This window comes from Panulirus ornatus, chromosome 20, assembly GCF_036320965.1.
Source record: "Panulirus ornatus isolate Po-2019 chromosome 20, ASM3632096v1, whole genome shotgun sequence".
NCBI lineage: Eukaryota > Metazoa > Arthropoda > Malacostraca > Decapoda > Palinuridae > Panulirus > Panulirus ornatus.
In genome coordinates, this window is record NC_092243.1 from 75950219 (window position 1) to 75969296 (window position 19078).

At 41.0% G+C, this 19078-nt stretch overlaps 1 protein-coding gene across 1 annotated transcript in view; it reads left to right on the plus strand.

The window, feature by feature from the left end:
- Positions 1-17605, plus strand: part of LOC139755761 (acetylcholine receptor subunit beta-like 1) — an 88821-nt gene extending 71216 nt beyond the window's left edge. Inside the window, exons 8-13 of the mRNA XM_071674387.1 lie at positions 1494-1710; positions 2967-3142; positions 5032-5153; positions 6505-6617; positions 7984-8118; positions 8415-17605. Of these exons, the coding sequence (XP_071530488.1) occupies positions 1494-1710; positions 2967-3142; positions 5032-5153; positions 6505-6617; positions 7984-8118; positions 8415-8579 (928 nt within the window). The 3' untranslated portion in view covers positions 8580-17605. The remainder of the gene's footprint in view (positions 1-1493; positions 1711-2966; positions 3143-5031; positions 5154-6504; positions 6618-7983; positions 8119-8414) is intronic.
- Positions 17606-19078: the final 1473 nt, after the last annotated feature.

Genomic DNA, 19078 nt, shown 5'->3' on the forward strand with positions numbered 1-19078 from the left:
CCTTTATATTTCTTTGTGTAAGTGTCACAATGTCGTACGCTCCCAGTGAGTTTATATATGACTCTTTCTCTCCAACATTTGCAATCAGATCTATCTGTCTATTTATTGCAACGCTGATGCAAATTTTGTGTCATCAACTCTCACTGCATCATACATGAATGAAGATGCATGGGATGGAGATTGGGATGGGTCCCAAAGGAGCATGGGATGTAGTCCCTAAGGATCATGGGATGGGATCTCTAAGGAGCATGGGATGGGGTCCCTAAGGAGCATGGGATTGCGCCCTTAAGGAGCATGGGATAGGGTCACAAAAGAGCATGGGATGGGGTCCCTAAGTAGCATGAAATACGGTTAGTATAGTAGGCAAATTATGACTGACGCATTGTATCATATAGGTGAACACGTCACACTCCTTGGCAATTTAGTGTTGTCTTAACGACCCTATTGGCGCTCTCTTAAACGGAACGGACAAATCTACGGAAGTTGTGACTTGTTTATGTATATTTCGAGTGTTTGTGTAAACATGATCGTCGTTAGCATTTGTGTAAGACAATGTTTCACGAACGTTTGATAATGCTAACGTTTCATGCAACTTGATACGCATGAACGTTTGTGTAATTCTTATCTCTGCAAAAGTTTCTTATCTCTGTTTAACTAAGTGTGCAAACTTTATCTTAGAAAACATTTGGGTTAGGATGTTTTCTCATAAATCCATGATTTGGTTTCTTCTTTTATTAGAAATTTTGTGGAAACTTGACATTCATGAATGTCTGTCTAAACTCATGATGGTCTGTGTAAACTTGAGGGTTTGTGTAAACTCGTGAGGGTTTGGTTAACCTTATGAGAGTCTGTGTAAATTTATGAGAGTTTGTGTAAACTAATGAGGGTTTGTGTAACTCACGAGGGTTGTGTAAACTCATCAGTGATTTTGTAAATTCGTGAGGATTTTGTGTAAACTCATCTGGGATTTTGTAAACTCATGAGGGTTTGTTTAAACTCATGAGAGTCTGTGTAAATTTGAGGGTTTGTGTAAATTCATGAGGGTTGTGTAAACTCATGAGGGTGTGTGTGTGTGTGTGTGTGTGTGTGTGTGTGTGTGTGTGTCGAGTTTCATGTTAGTTTTTTAGATTTGATCTTGTAAACGTTTAAGTATTATCATTTCATTTGGTAAAGTCAGCCTTCCATTTGTGCTTATCTAACACTGTCTTCTTCTTGTCATTTTGAACATCTGTGTAAGCGTGGTTCTGGTTACGTGTCGGGCCACATCACCAAGAGAAAGAAGACACATCTCGAGACTTCATTATATTTCTCATTCTTAAGTCTTCTAATCCCCCATCCCTCCCTCCCTCTACCGTAACTACATCTCTGGCGAGTCACCCCTGGATGATTACGACCTAAAACCTTCAGTGGCGGTGTCCCTGATCTCTGGCGAGTCACCCCTGGATGATTACGACCTAAAACCTTCAGTGGCGGTGTCCCTGACCTTGTCCCAGTGGATGGTTCGAGTACAGTGACCTTGTATCTCCGCAGGTGCCAGCGTTCCTCAATCGGGTGCCCGACGACAGGCGGCCCACAGAGACAGACATCACCTTCTACATCACGATCAGAAGGAAGACTCTCTTCTACACCGTCAACTTGATCCTGCCTACGGTCCTCATCTCCTTCCTCTGCATCCTGGTGTTCTATCTCCCCGCTGAGGCTGGCGAGAAGGTGAGACAGATTGGGGAGGAAGGGAGGGGAAAAAGGCTGAGAGAGGAGGAAGGGATAGGCAAGTAGTAGGAAGGTGAGGAGGGAAAAGGCTGGGAGAGGAGGGAGGGATAAGTAAGTTGTGGGAAGGTGAGAAGGGAAAGCTGGGAGAGGAGGGAGGGATAAGTTGTAGGGAGGTGTTGAGGAAGGTAGGGAGCAGGGATAGGGGTTGGGAGTTCAAGGTCAGGGCAGATAGGTCCAGGGTCTATATACCTAAGGAGCACAATGATACTCAGAATGGGGAGGTTAGGTATGGGAGAAGACTGCCGTTCGATGAGGTATGATGGGCGGAAGGATGGTAGATGGTAGAGGGGGGGGGGGGAGACTGATATTCTAAGAAAGGGGAAAGAAGAAAATGGTGGAATAAAAGAAGAGGAAAAGACGATATATATATATATACATATATATATATATATATATATATATATATATATATATATATATATATATATATATATATATATAAGAGAGAGAGAGAGAGAGAGAGAGAGAGAGAGAGAGAGAGAGAGAGAGAATCAGTACAGGTGACAGCATCCTGGACTAACAAGACTGGAGGCTCTGACACCTCGAGTAGAACAGATGTGAAGATTCGATTAATTCCTGATGTTCTTCAGCCACAGATCTTGGTAAAGGTGTTCTCCCATAATATTTTCTTTTTCTCATTTACGAAAAGAAAACATGAACTCATTGACGAACCTTTTTTTCTTTCTTAATTTCCTGTTACATTTGTTATATTTTTTTTGTGAAATCACCTTAAAACTCTGGACTTCGTGATTGTATTTCGTGAGAATAATGAGACCTCATGAATTCGTATGTTACTCATATCCCACCTGTTGCTTCAGATGCTGTTCTCAACGTAAGCAAACACTAGTTATCAATAAATCGATTTTTATATCATTCTGTCATTAAGTTCATGACGTACATTTGACGGGTTGGAACAGTAGCCATAACTCTAGGATATTTCCACAAGCAGTAACCCTATAGTAACCCACTAGTCGCACATAGTAAAAAGATATTGACTCCTTCATGATGGCTGGACAGCATCTTGTATAACCGCTTGCCACACCTGCAGGTAACGATGGGTAACCATTGCTCACCTTGTATAACCCCTTGCCACACCTTCAGGTAACGTTGGGTGACCATTCCTCACCTTGCATAACCCCTTGCCACATGCTGGGTAACCATTGCTCACCTTGTATAACCCCTTGCCACACCACCAGGTGACGTTGGGTATCTCCATCCTGCTCTCACTGGTTGTGTTCCTCTTGCTGGTGTCGAAGATCCTGCCGCCAACGTCGCTGGTGCTTCCCCTCATCGCCAAGTACCTCCTCTTCACCTTCGTCATGAACACCGTCTCCATCCTCGTCACCGTCGTCATCATCAACTGGAATTTCAGGTGAGGCATTGGTGAGGGATTCACCTATACGGTCCGATCGGACGTGGTAAGTTTTAAAGGGAGTTAGGAATGTTTCAGGTGGGTTGCAATGAGGGGTTTGATAGTTCAGGTGGGTTGTAATGGGGGTTCGATGTTTCAGGTGGGTTGTCATTGGGGTTCAATATTAGGTGGGTTGTAATGGAGGTTCGATGTTTCAGGTGGATTGTAATGAGGGGGGGTCGATGTTTCAGATGGGTTGTGATGAGGGGGTTCGACGTTTCGGTTGGATTATGATAGGGATTCGATACTTCGTTTGAGTTGCGATGGGAGTTCGCTGCTATATAGAGAGCTCTGAAACGACCGGTATGAGACTGAACTTTAGGCGTTTCATATGAGTAATGATGAGGGATTTATCTGGGTCGTGATGACTAACATGGGGGTTCTGCAGATGAGCTCAGGTGAAGCTTTGATATATTTCTGAAAGGCTTGGGAAGCTTTATAACTTCTTGAGAATAAGATGGATATGTCGTGTTCACGTCTCGATTAGGAGGTAAATTAGATGCGAGATGGATAGTTCATATTAATCAGCTCAAAAGGGTATGGGAGACACATGACAGTCACTAGAGGAAATGTAAGAGGTCATTAAATCGAGAGGGGAGAGTAGAGGTATGGCTAACACAAGTTGGACATAGATTTCCAGAAGGGAGGAATACATTATAGTTAAGGAAGCCAAAGATAATATTCTCAGAGACGCAAAAGGTTTAATCTGTTAACTTCATCAAGAGAGAGATATGTACTATCTTTACGCATCTCAAGAACCAAAATTATATTAAGATAATTCAAAAATAACAGATTGGTCGTGAAATATAGTCGGCACCTTCAGTAAGAACCCTCATCATCTGAACAGAGGAACTAGTTTGCGAGGTAGCTTCCTTTACCTAGCCCAATGACGTCATTAGCTACAAATAAACTGTCACTCTAAGGACAAGTCTACAACCAGGTGTAATCGGCCTGTAAGGCAGTTAAGTCTTTTGATCCTGAAGTCTTCAAATCCTTGTTGTACATACCTGCTGTGTCCACTGTGGAGAACTTTTGAACTACGAACTCACCCACCCAGGTACTCCTCCGCAGCTTATGTCTCAAGAACTCGGTGAACGTTTTCTTTATTGTCATATTTAGGAGAAAAGGCAGCATACGTGCTCTCCTGCATCGACGCTGGCTTGTGGTTTGCCTTTATATGAAATACAAAGAGACGTTCACTGTGCTCAAAGAATCCGAGTACTTTAGATGCTTCTTTTGAACCTCTGGAGGGTAACAAGGTCTCCTGGGGTCTCTGTACCACCCCCGGAGGGTAGCTAGGTCTCCCGAGTCCTCTGTACTACCTACAGAGGGTAGCTAGATCTCCCGGGTCCTCTGTATTACCTCCTGAGGGTAGCTATGTCTTCTGGAGTTTCTGTACCATCTCCTGAGGGTAGCTAGGTCTCCTGAGGGTAGCTAGGTCTCCTGAGGTCTCTGTGCCACCTCCTGAGGGTAGCTAGGTCTCCTGTGGTCTCTGTGCTACCTCCTGAGGGTAGCTATGTCTTCTGGAGTCTCTGTACCACCTCCTGAGGGTAGCTAGGTCTTCCCTGGTCCTCTGTATTATCATTGGGTAAGGTGAGCATTTGGACCATTAAACTGACTTGTTGTGGGGTCGACTCAGCCATTTTACCTTGCCTCTGGAACTCATACTGGGCGTCCAAGACGATCTTACTTGCCTGGAACACTTGAGAATAAGAGATGAAATAGAAACATAATTCATCACCGATGGGAAGCGTCCAGGTTCCAGGATCATGGAATATTTTCATATGTAATCTTCTTTTCCTCTTTCTCTTTCACTCCTGTTGGTACTCATCGTCTTACTCATCTTTCAGAGGTCCGAGGACTCACCGGATGCCCAGCTGGATCCGAGTCATGTTCCTCAAGTACCTACCCATCATGCTCTTCATGAAGCGACCCAAGAAGACGCGTCTCCATTGGATGAACGATATGCCTGGTCAGTTCCAGAGGGACAGAATCTCATATATTCAGTGTCTCATTAAGTCCATAGGTTTTGAGTTTCGTAGCACTTTCTTGACTTCGAGAATCCGGATAATGATGATGATGAGGAGGAGGAGGAGAATAATGTGAATGTGAGGTGAGTGGCGTGTACGTTTCATGGTTAGAGTGGTCGTGTGGTCGTGTGTTCGGCTGTGGTGGTTGACAAGGCGGATGCAGCCGAGAGCGGCGTTCTTCCAGTGATACTGCCAAAGGAAGGAGAGAGAGAGAGAGAGAGAGAGAGAGAGAGAGAGAGAGAGAGAGAGAGAGAGAGAGAGAGAGAGAGAGAGAGAGAGAGAGTCTGTGTTACACAGAGTTTACATAGATGTACAGACCATACGGACCCAAGGTCCAAGTGAGGCCGTCTGGCTTAAACACTACTGAAAAAGATGCAGTTAACATAACAGTTCCTGAGCCTCCACTCCCTGCGGCAACACGCCGGACGGGAAACAGGTAGAAAAAAATGTCTTGCAGAACCAAAACACCTGATGGAAATCCTCATAGAAAAGTCGTAGATTAAAGTGAAAGTGAATATGTCATGTAACCTATCACCAACGATATACATCCCTTCACTTTTTATTGTCAAGACAGTAATAAAGATTAATTAAGAACCCCAGACCGTGTGTGTGTGTGTGTGTGTGTGTGTGTATCCTCCCCAGCAGAAGAACCTCAACTCTGCACTTTATGTTTCTCACTGACTTTAGTACAAGAAGTACTCCACCCTCTTCCCTCTAAAGTAACTAGCCTGACCATGTCATCAGTAAGCACTAATTATATGAAGACAGAGAAAAGGGATTGATATATCTGTATCACTAGCAAGACTATCTGACCGATGAGAGACATTATAGTGTGGCTAAATGAAGCCTTGTCCTTTGCCCTTGGAACCTTAAGGTTACTTGATTACCCTTTGGCATCAGCATATGCAAATCCCACAACTTTTAGGGCCTTGCGGATGATAGTTTCTAGGTGATATTTACAGTGACATCCCTCACAGTCTGACAGATTAAAGGAAATTCACTATACACGTTTGGTAAGTTTCTTTAGCGTCTTGAAGTTTCCCGCCAGTGTTACCGTACCTGCATAATGCTTGGAATGAACGAGTCAGATAGCACAGTGTTGCCCTGAGGGAGGTAGCCATAGGGTTGACAGGGCTTCGGTCTATCCTTCCCTCAGGCCATCACTTGGTGGTGTCACTCATAGGTTTAGTGTACCGAGGGAAAGTGGTTGATTATGCATACTCTTAAGTTCCCCCCCCCCCTCCTTGGAGAACCTCCTCCATAACACGTTAAACTCTGGTCTTTGAACAGTAGGCGTTCCTCCGCATCATCACTACGGCTCGCCAGAACTCGGCAAGGACACTGGCAAGATCGAACACATGGAGCTGTCGAACCTCCACCATCCTAACTGCAAGATCAACCGAGAGGTGAGCAGTGATTCTAACTTCGACCTGAGGGAGGCCTTAACATCAAGATTCAAATCATGTCCCCCCTGCTAGTTTTAGGGTTCAAAAGCACGATACTTCTACTAGCTCCAGCGGTCAAATCTTGTCCTTTCTACTTGCTCCAAGGTTCAAATCATGATCCTTCTACTAGCTACAGTGTTCAAACTATGCCCCTTCTACAAGTTCTATTGTTCCAATCATGTCCCATGTACTAGCCTTGAGGTTCAAATAATGCCCCTTCTACTAGCTCCAAGATTCAAATCTAGCTCCAAGGTTTACATCATGTCCCTTCAGCTACCCCCCAAACCCCCCCCCCTGTTTCAAGTAATATCCCTTCTACCAGCCTCAAGGTTCAAATCCCCCACCCACCAATTTTTGGTCTAGAAAAGTCACTAGAGCATTTTATCTAGACAAGGATTTTGATTTCTACAAAGTCTATGTATCTGTAAGAGAAAAGAATAAGTTCTGTTCACGTCTATGTAGTCAGACTTTCTGAACTTTTTCTATTCCAGAATCATGTAAAACGTAAGAGTTTTAGTAAAGCTTTTCTATATTTTTCTCTAGGTTACTCAAGATCACACTTATGTGAAAAGGAAGGAAAAAAAAGTATCTATAGATATAAATAGATATTGCTCATCTTGACAGGAAGGCAGCAATGAGACAGGAGCTACACATCAGGAATTATCTCAAATGTTTCGACAGTTGTCTTCCTCAAAGGAGGGAGGAATCTTCACCAGAGGAAGACATCTGTCGAATACTAGGAATTAAATCCTGATTACTAATTCGAGTCTTATTGCTAACTTCATAGGTTTAACTTAATCTACCAGATTAATAGATGATTTACCATAGTCTAGCAGATTAATAGATAATTTGATAGCTTACTAGATAATTTACCTTAGTCTAGCAGATTAATAGATGATTTACCTTGGTTTAGCATATTAATAGATGATTTACCTTAATCTAGCAGATTAATAGATGATTTGATAGCTTAATAGATGACTTAGCCATTGAAATAGTTCTTTAAGCAGCTAAGTGCAGACGAGTAAGGTCGTAAATATGAATGTGTTTCTTCAAAGCTAGTGTTGGTCAGGTAACTACAACACCCTTCATGATATACATACCCTCTGCCTTAACCAGGCTGTACAGTAACAATCTTCGAGATATCTCTACACAATCCTGAATGTATATTTCTCCTGAAGTCCTTGTAGGCCTCCTGACACGGACAAGAATATAGCGCTAGGCAGATATTTTCAGTGGTTAACATCAGTATGCTTCTCCTGTTGATTTTTAAGACGAGTATGGTTGAAGTCCACCAGTTCGGGTTAAGATATTGGTCCTAATGGAGTAGTCTCCACTGTTGCAGATGCCTCGACGCGAGTCTGAGAGTTCAGACTCGCTGTTCATTACCCCTGAAGCATACAAGGCGACTGAAGCCGTGGAGTTCATCGCAGAGCACCTTAGAAATGAGGACGAGTACATCCAGGTGAGGTGCACACACTAGGTGGTGTAGGGTTCCAGTTTAGCCCGGCCACAAGGGAGACTGTTTATCAAGGCCTGATCGTCCATGTGGGCAAAACTTAAAGCGGGATTCTTTCGATTTTGACGTTGGTTTAAACGACTTAAAATCCATAGATGAATTAGCCATAGAGAATCGTTCACTTCACTTATATTTCAATTATATACATATTCTTTAAATGTCAAGCTGTCTTCATTATCTTTTTTCCAGGTATGTTTTCTTCAGTACATTTCTCTCATATGAACTTCCTCTCTCGTTTCCAGATTCGAGAGGACTGGAAATACGTAGCTATGGTGATCGATCGTCTTCAGCTGTACATTTTCTTCGCCGTTACCACGGCCGGCACCATCGGTATTTTGATGGACGCCCCTCATATATTTGAATACGTTGACCAAGATAAGATTATTGATACATACAGAGGGAAGTGAAGGGAGACACACACAAAAAAACATATATATTGTGTTGGCATTCACGTGTATAATATAAAATGCAACAAAAAATAAGAGTATATGGAAAATCTTTTTACAATCGAGTGGAGATGATGAGGGAAGGTTGGCGAAGAGAAAAGCGAAAAGGTTTCGCAGTGGCCAATACCGAGGGTGAGACGTGTTCTGTGTGTGTCTGTGTGTGTATGTTTCCCCTGCGCTCCTTCCCTTCCTCTGGAATAAAGATGGAAAAGCTTATGGAAAGAAAAGAAAGAAAGAGGAATTCTCTTGATGACAGGAGTGAGAAAGATTGTGATATGTGATGATGTTGATGATGATCTCTGACACAACACCCGGTGTATCTTAAGAGAATATATAAATATAAACATATATATTCAAAAAACAAAAAAGTTCAAAGTACTCCTTTATCATGGTGCCAATTCTGTATTTATGCTTTTGGTTGTGTTAAATCAGTATTTTGATCACGAGGATGACTCCAGGTCGCCCGCGTCCCTCAATCAATCGTCAGGCTGAAGACTCGGCTGAGAGGAATGACCACTGAGGAAGGAGGAGGAGGAGGAGGAGGAGGTACTTGCTGCCGGCGAGTGTGGTGGTGTCCCCTCTCCCCTCACCACCGTCTGACGGAGGAGCCTTGCTGGCTGCTGGCCGTCATGGCCGGCCGGTAGCTCCAGTCAACACGTAGTGCCCTGAGAAGTATATACGTTCGTTGAAGGACGGCTGAACATACTCAACTGTTGTGGACGCTTCTCCAGTGCATTACTCTCTCCCTCAAAAGAAAAATATATATTATGGATATATACATATATATATATATATATATATATATATATATATATATATATATATATATATATATATATATATATATCCTCGAGAACCCCAACATTCAAAGATGTTACGAAAATCATCAGACTGGAACACGAGATATGTATCTCCTACTTTTGTTAAGTTTGTATTCGCCGAAGCCACTTTCATCTCCAGACCTTCTGGCATCAGTGCTCAAGATAGGAAGCAAAAGCCAGTGACTGTATACTTGTACGTATGAGCGAATGCCTCTACTAGTGCAAGCAGATCCATTTTCGTCTGTGTGTATGTGTGTGTGTGCGCGTGTGTGTCTATCTGTGTCAAACTGTCCTCATCGAGAGTGGAGCATTAGCGCATCGCCAGAAATCAATATTAACAAACATCTTTGTTGTTTCTTTGTTGTGGAAGGTACGTGAGTGAGTGTGTGTGTGTGCTCTGGGGGTGGCGGCTTGACCTAACCCATTCTGAGGCAGACCAGAGCGATGTTTGTTGAGCCAGAACAATCAGGACAATGATTAGATACTTGTAGTTTTCATAGGTGCGAACTTAGCGACATGTTTCATATGTTTACATATATAAATATAGGTATTAAGTAAATTTGTATGTAAACCATTAACAATAGTTTGAGGTTTCTGCTCAAGATGTTCCCTGACGTAGCACTCCAAGGAAGGAGGAGATGCTCGAGTGCTGCAGCGTCAGGAGGAGGAGGACCCCCCCCCCCACCGCGCGCGCCCCGCCCCCCTCTCGGGGTCACTGCCTGTTGGAATAAAGTGCTTCTCTTTCCATTATTAGCATGGACAATAGAACATTATTTTAAACGAAGAGAAGAGGGGGGTAAAAAAAATATATATATATACATAAGAAAGAAGAATAACAACTCTCTATTGTCTTGCTCACAAGTATTAGGTGCGTTTCATTTCGTCTTGGATAGTTATTTATGCTTTTGGCAAGTGTGAGTTCCCTAGCATTTACCTTTGCTCCAAGGATCTTGCTTCATGCTTCTGTCTGGTGGCACCTGCGAGAGTTGAGTTCCTTCCGAACTGGCGGTTCTGTGGTCCGGCCACGGAGGGAGGAGGAGGAGCTGCTGCTGTTGCTGCTAGAGTGAGTGAGTGTGTGTGTGTGTGTGTGTGTGTGTGTGTGTGTGGGTGTATGTGTGTGTGTGTTCGCCACGCAAGCGTGACAGCGGCAGCATTCCTCCTGCCTCTCGGGCTCCGCGAAATCGTATGTTTGATCAAGGAGTCATCTTCGAACGCGCCTCCACGTATGTATTCCTTGATGGAATTTTTAAAGATATTTTTTTGAAGAAGAAAGAGACTATACGAAACATTGTATCATTGCGAAGATAGCTTTATATATGATGTAGTTGGCCTGAGTTCCATAAATATGAGCTCTTCATTTCCCCATAATTCAGATAAATCCTCAAGTGGAAATGAAACTTCTTTTTCTAAGTATTTTAAGTAAGCCTTGATCATGTTTCGCGGCTAGTTTTAAATGGTACACAAGAGCTTACGGGTACTGGATTTTCCTAACAATGCCATGGTACCTTTAACTGCTTAGAAACACAAGTGCTATTAATGGTTCTTGACCCACTGGAATTTTTTTCAGTTCGATATTGGTACTTTTGCGTCACAAACGGGAATAAAAAAAAAATACGATAATCCTCACCGTTCGATTTGCATAGAAAACGTCATACGTTTTATGGTAATTTACTTTGTTATTATAACTTATTCTTTCTATAATACTTAAGTGTATCTTCCTGATTCAGAAAACACAACTACTAATAATTGTAATGTTGCAACTCAGAGATACTGACTGAGTGCTTGACTGAATACATTACCTGTCATGCTCCTGCTATATCTGTATTGTTAGTTGAATCAAAATATTACCAAAGGCTCTCCCCTCCTGTCAATCCATTTGTACATGTCTGTTGCCAAAGATTTCTTTCGTTATATCCGATGCTTATAACAAAAAAACAAAAATATGAGCTGAATATACCATAAAGCTCTTTCTTTGTTGTATGTCGTATCCGTTTGTTTGTTTGTGATAAAAGGTGTTTTTGCCTGCTGCATCAGCAATGACAGCTGAATCATGGGATAAAAAAAGAATATATCTTTTTTTTTATATATTACTGACTGGCCAGGTTGGCTCGTGTTATCTGTGTTTTTTTATAGAGTGAGGTGTAAGATGAAAAATGGATCCAATACAGGACCTTTTAATACGTTGTGTTGACGATAATAGATTAGTGGAGTGAAAGTAACAAACAAATATGGGTATTATCCATTGAAAATGGCATACATCATTCATCCACTGATTATATATATATATATATATATATATATATATATATATATATATATATATATATATATATTAAGGAATGGTAAGTTCCTTCACATTTTCATAATCCATTGTTCCCACGTCACAAAGAAAATGGATATCTTGCGGTATTTCTAGTGCGCAAGTGTGTGTGTGATTTTCAGAACCTGAATATTTTGATACTGTAGAGATTACCAAATATTTGCTTCAAGTGATTAGGTTAAAGGGAAAGACTGGTTGTTGTAGACACTCTCCAAGCTACTGTTTTAGCAAATTTCTCAATATGGAAGTTAGTGAAGGCTACGACCCCTTTTTGAGGAGAATGAAAAAAAAAAAAAGAATAAATGTCCTAAGGCCAAACATGTATTGTGTCTATAAGTTCATCTATTATTATTTATATTTTCAAGAGAGAAAACTCATTCTAACTGTCTCTAATCTCCGTTACGTGGTGAGGTGCGTGGAGGGTGCAGATGTCACACACACAAGGCCCACCCACTCACTCTCACGCCTTAACGGATATACAATGGTCAAGTTAGAATTATATTTCTTTAATATCTCATATACTTCCCGCCGCGTACGCTGTAAATGCTAAAAGGCTTTCTAATTTAGGAATAGATTTATTATCTAGTGTTTGTTTGTTAGAATTATCTATCTGGAAAAAAAATAAACATAAAATAACTATAGAGAATGTAGACGAGTCTTACAGTATTAGTTTTTTGTCACTATTTTTCATTCAGATTCATAAAAGGTTTTAGAAATTAGTTGAGATTTTATTTCTTTTTTTCAAGCTTCTGTCTGATGTTGCGAGGTTGATCAGTGACTCACAGCTTCCAATTTATATATATATCTTTTTCCTTTTGTTTTTTTACTCCTCGGTGAAGAATCTGTTCCAACACCAGTTTGTTTCTTTGTTTTTTCAAACGGACTCTGATAACATGAAATTGGGCAAGACGAACGCGAAATCCCTTCTCAGGGTCTAGAGTCATATACACTCCCACTCTGGCATCAACAGTCGGTCAGTACCGTAGTCTACTCTGATGGCTTTACAGAAATCAATTCTTGCCTCTACACGATAAGGGAGGACTGGCCCAATTGGCCTCGTTTCCTACCAAGAGGCAGCCGACCTCTGGAAGTATTTTTTTCGAAGTCTTTAGTGAGATAGTGCGATCATGTGATTGTGTAAAATCCTAGTCAAAATTAGACTCTTGTTTACAGCCGATGACGAACGATCGGGATGGTGACGAAACGATCGGGATAATGACAAAACGATGGCTACAGAACAGGGGAACGAGGTCATTCAGGAAGATCTTGCGGGCGTGTTCATAATATAACCACAATTGGATTTATAACTAACTGATTTGTGCGTTTTGAGTCGTCATGAAGACATCCTATTAACTAACGCCCTTTTCGCCCAGTTTTCATTTGATTTTTATGGTTCACAAAACATTTAATGTCCTTTTTTTCCCCTCTTTTCATGGCGGTTGTCGGTCGACAGGAAAAAAATAAAGTGATTTGGATTTTTATATAAAAGAATTTCAAGGTTCGCGTCGATGCTTCGACTGTTTGGGATTTTTAATTTTCTTTTGATTATTCATATGTTCGTGATATTTTCTTCACATGACTGTCTGCTGAACACAGGTACATATAGAAACTTTTATGTACACAACCGGCTCATGTACATGCCTTTCCAGCCGTAGTTATTATTTTCTTCTTCCTGTACGTGAATAAGTGTGTCCATTAATCTTTATGTCTCTAACTTGTTTAAGTCTACATAGAGATGCTTACACACACACACACACACACATATATATGCGTGCTGGCACACAGACACACACACACACACACACACACATTTTCAATTATTCTTCATTCAGTACTTCTGTAGCATTTCGAAAGAGACAATCAATGCTGAAACATCCTCCTCTTTGAACTATCAATCTGATATATCTATGTAATTTTTTTTTTTTTTTTTTTTTTTTTTTAGAAAACTTTAGTCAAAATCTTTCACTCCAGTTGCGTCTAGTTATTTCCTCGCGGGCCACCATTATACCAGGAAGGTCTGTGCTACTTTTATAGAGGAAAAAAATGGATTTCAGTAGTAACTTGGATTTGAGTCCGTATATATGTTCAGAGCTTTTCCTTTATTCTTTTTTTAAGTATCGTTGTTATTTTCGCTTTCAGTATCAGTCAAAAAGCTTCTGGTTTCTTAAAGAGCTTATCTTTCAACTTTGTTTTGGATAGAACGTTACAATTGCAGAGTCTTTGATAAGGACTTATCGTAAAAATTGGGCTGATTTACGGCATACTTTGCATTCACACTCGAGTTACAGCTTAATCTAGAGGTGAGACTTGAGTTAGTACTTAAGTTATAGTTTACCTAAAGGCGAGACTTGAGTACAAGTTATCCCTGTGTTACGAGTTTACGTGTCTACAGTACATAACTTACTTTGACTCGTCTTACGTTTTTTGGTCCAGCGTATCAGGCCGTCCCTTCTCACGTTTTCTGTTGATTATCCACAATCGCCAAGAGGTTCTCCAGACAACTCCTCAAATTAACAGTCCAAGAGTCTCAAACTAAGTAACTCCCTCAAACTAAGTAACTCCCTCAAACTAAGGAACTCCCTCAATTTATCTCTCAACCTCATCTTCAGTCTTGGCCTTACTTCAACCGTTTAATTCATTACCCTCTCGACATTTCACACATCCTTCACCTCCTTCTTGTCTTTCCTGGTTTGTTTAAACCTTTTCTCAATTGCCTGTCTTGACATTTCCTCTTCCCTTTCACCACATACAGCAAACACTTTTCACCTCTTTGTATGTGCCTCTCCTTGAGTAATCAACACTTGTTGTCTTCCCGTGACTGATTAATCACTTATGAATTAATCACTTGTGGATTGATCACTTCTGGATTATCACTTGACTGATCACTTCTAGATTATCATTTTTTTCTTTACGATATAAATAAAATTCGTGTTTCATATCACTTGCGTATTCTGTGATAAATTCATACTAAAAATGATATATATTTATCTATTTATTTTTGAATGTTTCATCTTCATTCGCTTCACGGTTGGGAATCGTTAACGCGCTGTCCTTTCAAGAGAGACGAAAAAAATCTGAAAAATTTTCAGTGATTGCTACTGATCTGTGGAGGAATGGCAGCTGTACAGACGCAATGCTGTTTACAGACGCATCTAAACAACCATATGTGACAATTGCAGACGCGATAGAGGAAAGGCAGAGCTGAAAAACAAAGAAAAAAATCTTAGGTCGAATGAAAGAATATATATGACCAAGAGAATCCATCTATCTATACTACAGTTAGCTTTCTGTCTTAGAAGTTGCGGAACTTACATCAACAGTTAATATGAGTTGAAGGATATTGCGGGCGAGATAGGCTTGATAAACAAAAGAATACTTTGTCTTAATGTACAGGCTTGTTACTCATTGTAGGCCTGCCACTTAATGTAAGCCTACCACTTTATGTAGGCCTGCCACTTAATGTGCTCCTACCATTTTATGTAGGCCTGACACTGTACGCCTGTCAATTAATGTAGGCGTACCACTTAACGTATGTCTACCTCTTAATGGAGGCCTGTCGCTTAATGTAGGTCTACCACTTAATGTAGGCCTACCACTTAATGTAGGTCTGCCACTCACTGTAGGCCTGCCATTTAATGTAGGCCTGCCACTTAATGTAGGCTTGCTACTTAATATGGGCCTGCCTCTTCTGTGGTCCTACCACTTAATGTAGGCTTACTACTTAATGTAGGCCTGCCACTTAATGTAGGCTTGCTACTTAATGTAGGCCTGCCACTTAATGTAGGCTTGCTACTTAATCTATCCTATGTGTGGCTGTGTTAGATACTAACTTTTTCTCTATGCTTTCTCTAAAACACAGTCATCACCCGCCAAACATTTTAGCATTCATCAGAAAAAAAGTTTTGTTACAACGTAATACAGTCGAATGACTGTTTTCGAGTCATCACTGTTGGAAATAAGTTCAGTGTTACGGCAAATATTTTGAAGGTGTCAATCAGTCGAACTGAAGAAAAATGCTGTGTCTTCCACTACAAAACAAAAAATTCCCTTTGAAACAAGGGACTGGTGAAGTTCATCTTCACAAAGCAAACACCGAATTCATACAACCTACAATTCATTTCTCATTCCCCTCTTGCCACAAAAGCAAAACGACAAATTTCCACTTCCATATGCACGATTGTAACCAGGAACTTCTCAGTAAAACAAATGAATAAGATATGATAGAAATCCATTTTACACATGGGGTAATCTTGGACTGGAAGCCACGAACGAGGTGTCGTAATGGTTGACAATTGTAGACAAATACCAGTTTCTTGCCTATCACCTTCTCAGCCCTTCCAGTTATCGCGGATCTTCGGAAATTCTTTTTTGTATCATAATCTACGTCACCTCTGAGTCACTTCATCTACTCACACTAACATACATACAAACGTTCCTCTACGTCCTTCCTCCAGGCGCTAACATCTCTCACACTTTGTGATGATAGAAAACGATGACGCGTATGAATGTCTCCCTCCGTTGTCTCCAGTCTTGGATCAAATCAACACGAGCGAATCTTTCTCATAACACCAAGATGTCTTTATATGATTTCTTCTCCTTTTCTTACGTTAAAAAAAATGATAATAAAATCTTTAAAATGCTAATAATAAGATTTCCTAAAATATTGATATCATTATTTGCTTATATAGATTTCAGTTGTGTTCTCCTTTGTTCACTTCCCTCACGCCTTCTTATGACGGGAGTCTTATACAGTAATGTTCATGGCTCCACACAATGTTCCTTCACCGGGCAACGACGATGTTTGAGACTCCTACCGTATCTTGTATTTGTTTTCCGTCTTACATCCAAGTCCTGAAGACAATAGACAAACACAAACTCTCACTTTATGGCAGAAAATTATTTTTTGATGACTCGTTACGATGGTGGGGGTTGTTCGTTAAGACAACCACCGGTGTAGTTTCGGGTTAACCATTCAATCACATGAGGCATCCAATATGTCGTATATTATTTCCACTGTCTCCTTTAGGTGAACAATATTCATTTGACATTATTTTCCTTCCTTTTTTTTCAAATGTAGAGCGCATGAAAAAAATAAAATAGTGGGCTTTGATATATGCTACATGGAATATGATCAGAAAACAATAAAACATGGCTATCTCTGTTCATCAAGTATGCAACGTGATGGAGACTCACTGCTCAATGATTTTCCTGTCTCTCTCTCTCTCTCGACCCCGGCGTTGACGCTGGTCGCCCAGGCTTCTCTCGCCCGACACCAACACCGCCTCCCTCCCTCACTCCTCCTACCTCTCCTCTCACCCAAGCCACCAACCCAGGCAGAGCGCGACCCAAATGAACCACTTGGGGGCCTTCAAGGGCTTTGCTTTGGTTGGCAAAGTATTCCCATGCTTATTTTTAATTCTCTCTCTCTCTCTCTCTCTCTCTCTCTCTCTCTCTCTCTCTCTCTCTCTCTCTCTCACATCTCTCTTCCTTGTCCACCGTCTGGCGAGCGAATCCAGGTTTCTTCACAAGGGCAGGGGCGCCTCGCTCAATTCACAGAGGGAGGTGCCCCTGCGCCCCACACACACCACCTCGGCCCTGGCACCTGCAGGATAAGGCATATCCCCAAGCGTTATCCTGGGGGCTCCACCGCCCACCCCTCAACCCCTGGCTTGTATTACCGTCACGAAGCTTACTTGCCCTCCCCACCCCAACCCAACCCCTCCAAACATCCTCTCCCCATATCTTCCCAACCCCCCGCTAGGCACTCCATAGGAACGTAGGAGATCAAGAATTTTGTATAGTGTATATAACTACGTTGTTTTAAGCAATAAAAGCTGTTTAAGAGACCATGAGTTTTCTTGCCCTCCATCATGACCAAGAAATTCGCCAGTTATTGAACGCACAATCATTTATATGAGGATTTTCTTCGCAAAAAGAATATATATATATATATATATATATATATATATATATATATATATATATATATATATATATATATATATAATTCCCTGGGGATAGGGGAGAAAGAATACTTCCCACGTATTCCCTGCGTGTCGTAGAAGGCGACTAAAAGGGAAGGGAGCGGGGGGCTGGAAATCCTCCCCTCTCGTTTTTTTTTTTTTTTCCAAAAGAAGGAACAGAGGAGAGGTCCAGGTGAGGATATTCCCTCAAAGGCCCAGTCCTCTGTTCTTAACGCTACCTCGCTATTGCGGGAAATAGCGAATGGTATGAAAAAAAAAAAAAAAAAATATATATATATATATATATTGAACTCTTCCAGTAATTTGCATCCTCAGTCTTTGCATTGATATATCCCTTGATCCTATAATGATATTCACCATATCTCTATATGTTTTTTTTTCTCTTTTTGTAGATTCGTGATGATGCCTCTGTGAAGGCGAAAATTTGATTTAAATAGAAGGGATAATTTTGGACAACAGGTGTTTGAGCACCCGCCCAATGGTAAAATAGCACCGAGAAAACTAAAGAACATAAGAAAATAGTGACTCTATATATGCCGTCGTATTTCATTCCAAGTGCATTACAGAAAACCTATGCCTAGCATACACTGATATATATATATATATATATATATATATATATATATATATATATATATATATATATATATATATATATATATATAGCAATTTATATTATCAAGTTACTGGGTGACTGTGCTGTTGATTCAATGGTAAGGACATTCAGTGTATGTATGGATCATGGTGAAGTGCCTGAGAATTGGAAGATTGCATGTATGAAGCAACTGTATAAAGGCAAAGAGGATAATCATTATTGTTCAAACTACAGAGGCATAAGTTTGTTAAGTATTCCTGGAAAATTGTATGGGAGGGTATTGACTGAGAGGGGAAAGGCATGTACAGAGCATCAGATTGGGGAGGAGCAGTGTGGTTTCAGAAGTGGTAGAGGATGTATGGATCAGGTGTTTGCTTTGAAGAATGTGTATGATAAATATTTAGAAAAAGAGATGGATTTATATGCGACACTTATGGATCTGGAGAAGGCATATGATTTGGTTGATAGAGATGCTTTGTGGAAGGTCCTAAGAGTATATGGTGTGGGAAGCAAGCTGCTAGAAGCAGAGTTTTTATCAAGGGTGAAAGGCATGTGTACGAGTAGGAAGAGAGTAGAGTTACTGGTTCCCAGTGGAGATCGGTCTGCGGCAGAGGTGTGTGATGTCCCCATGGTTGTTTAATTTGCTTATGGATGGGGTGGCTAAGGAGGTAAATGCAAGAGTTTTGGAAAGAGAGACGAGTATGCAATCTGTTGAAGATGATAGGGCCTGGAAGGTTAGC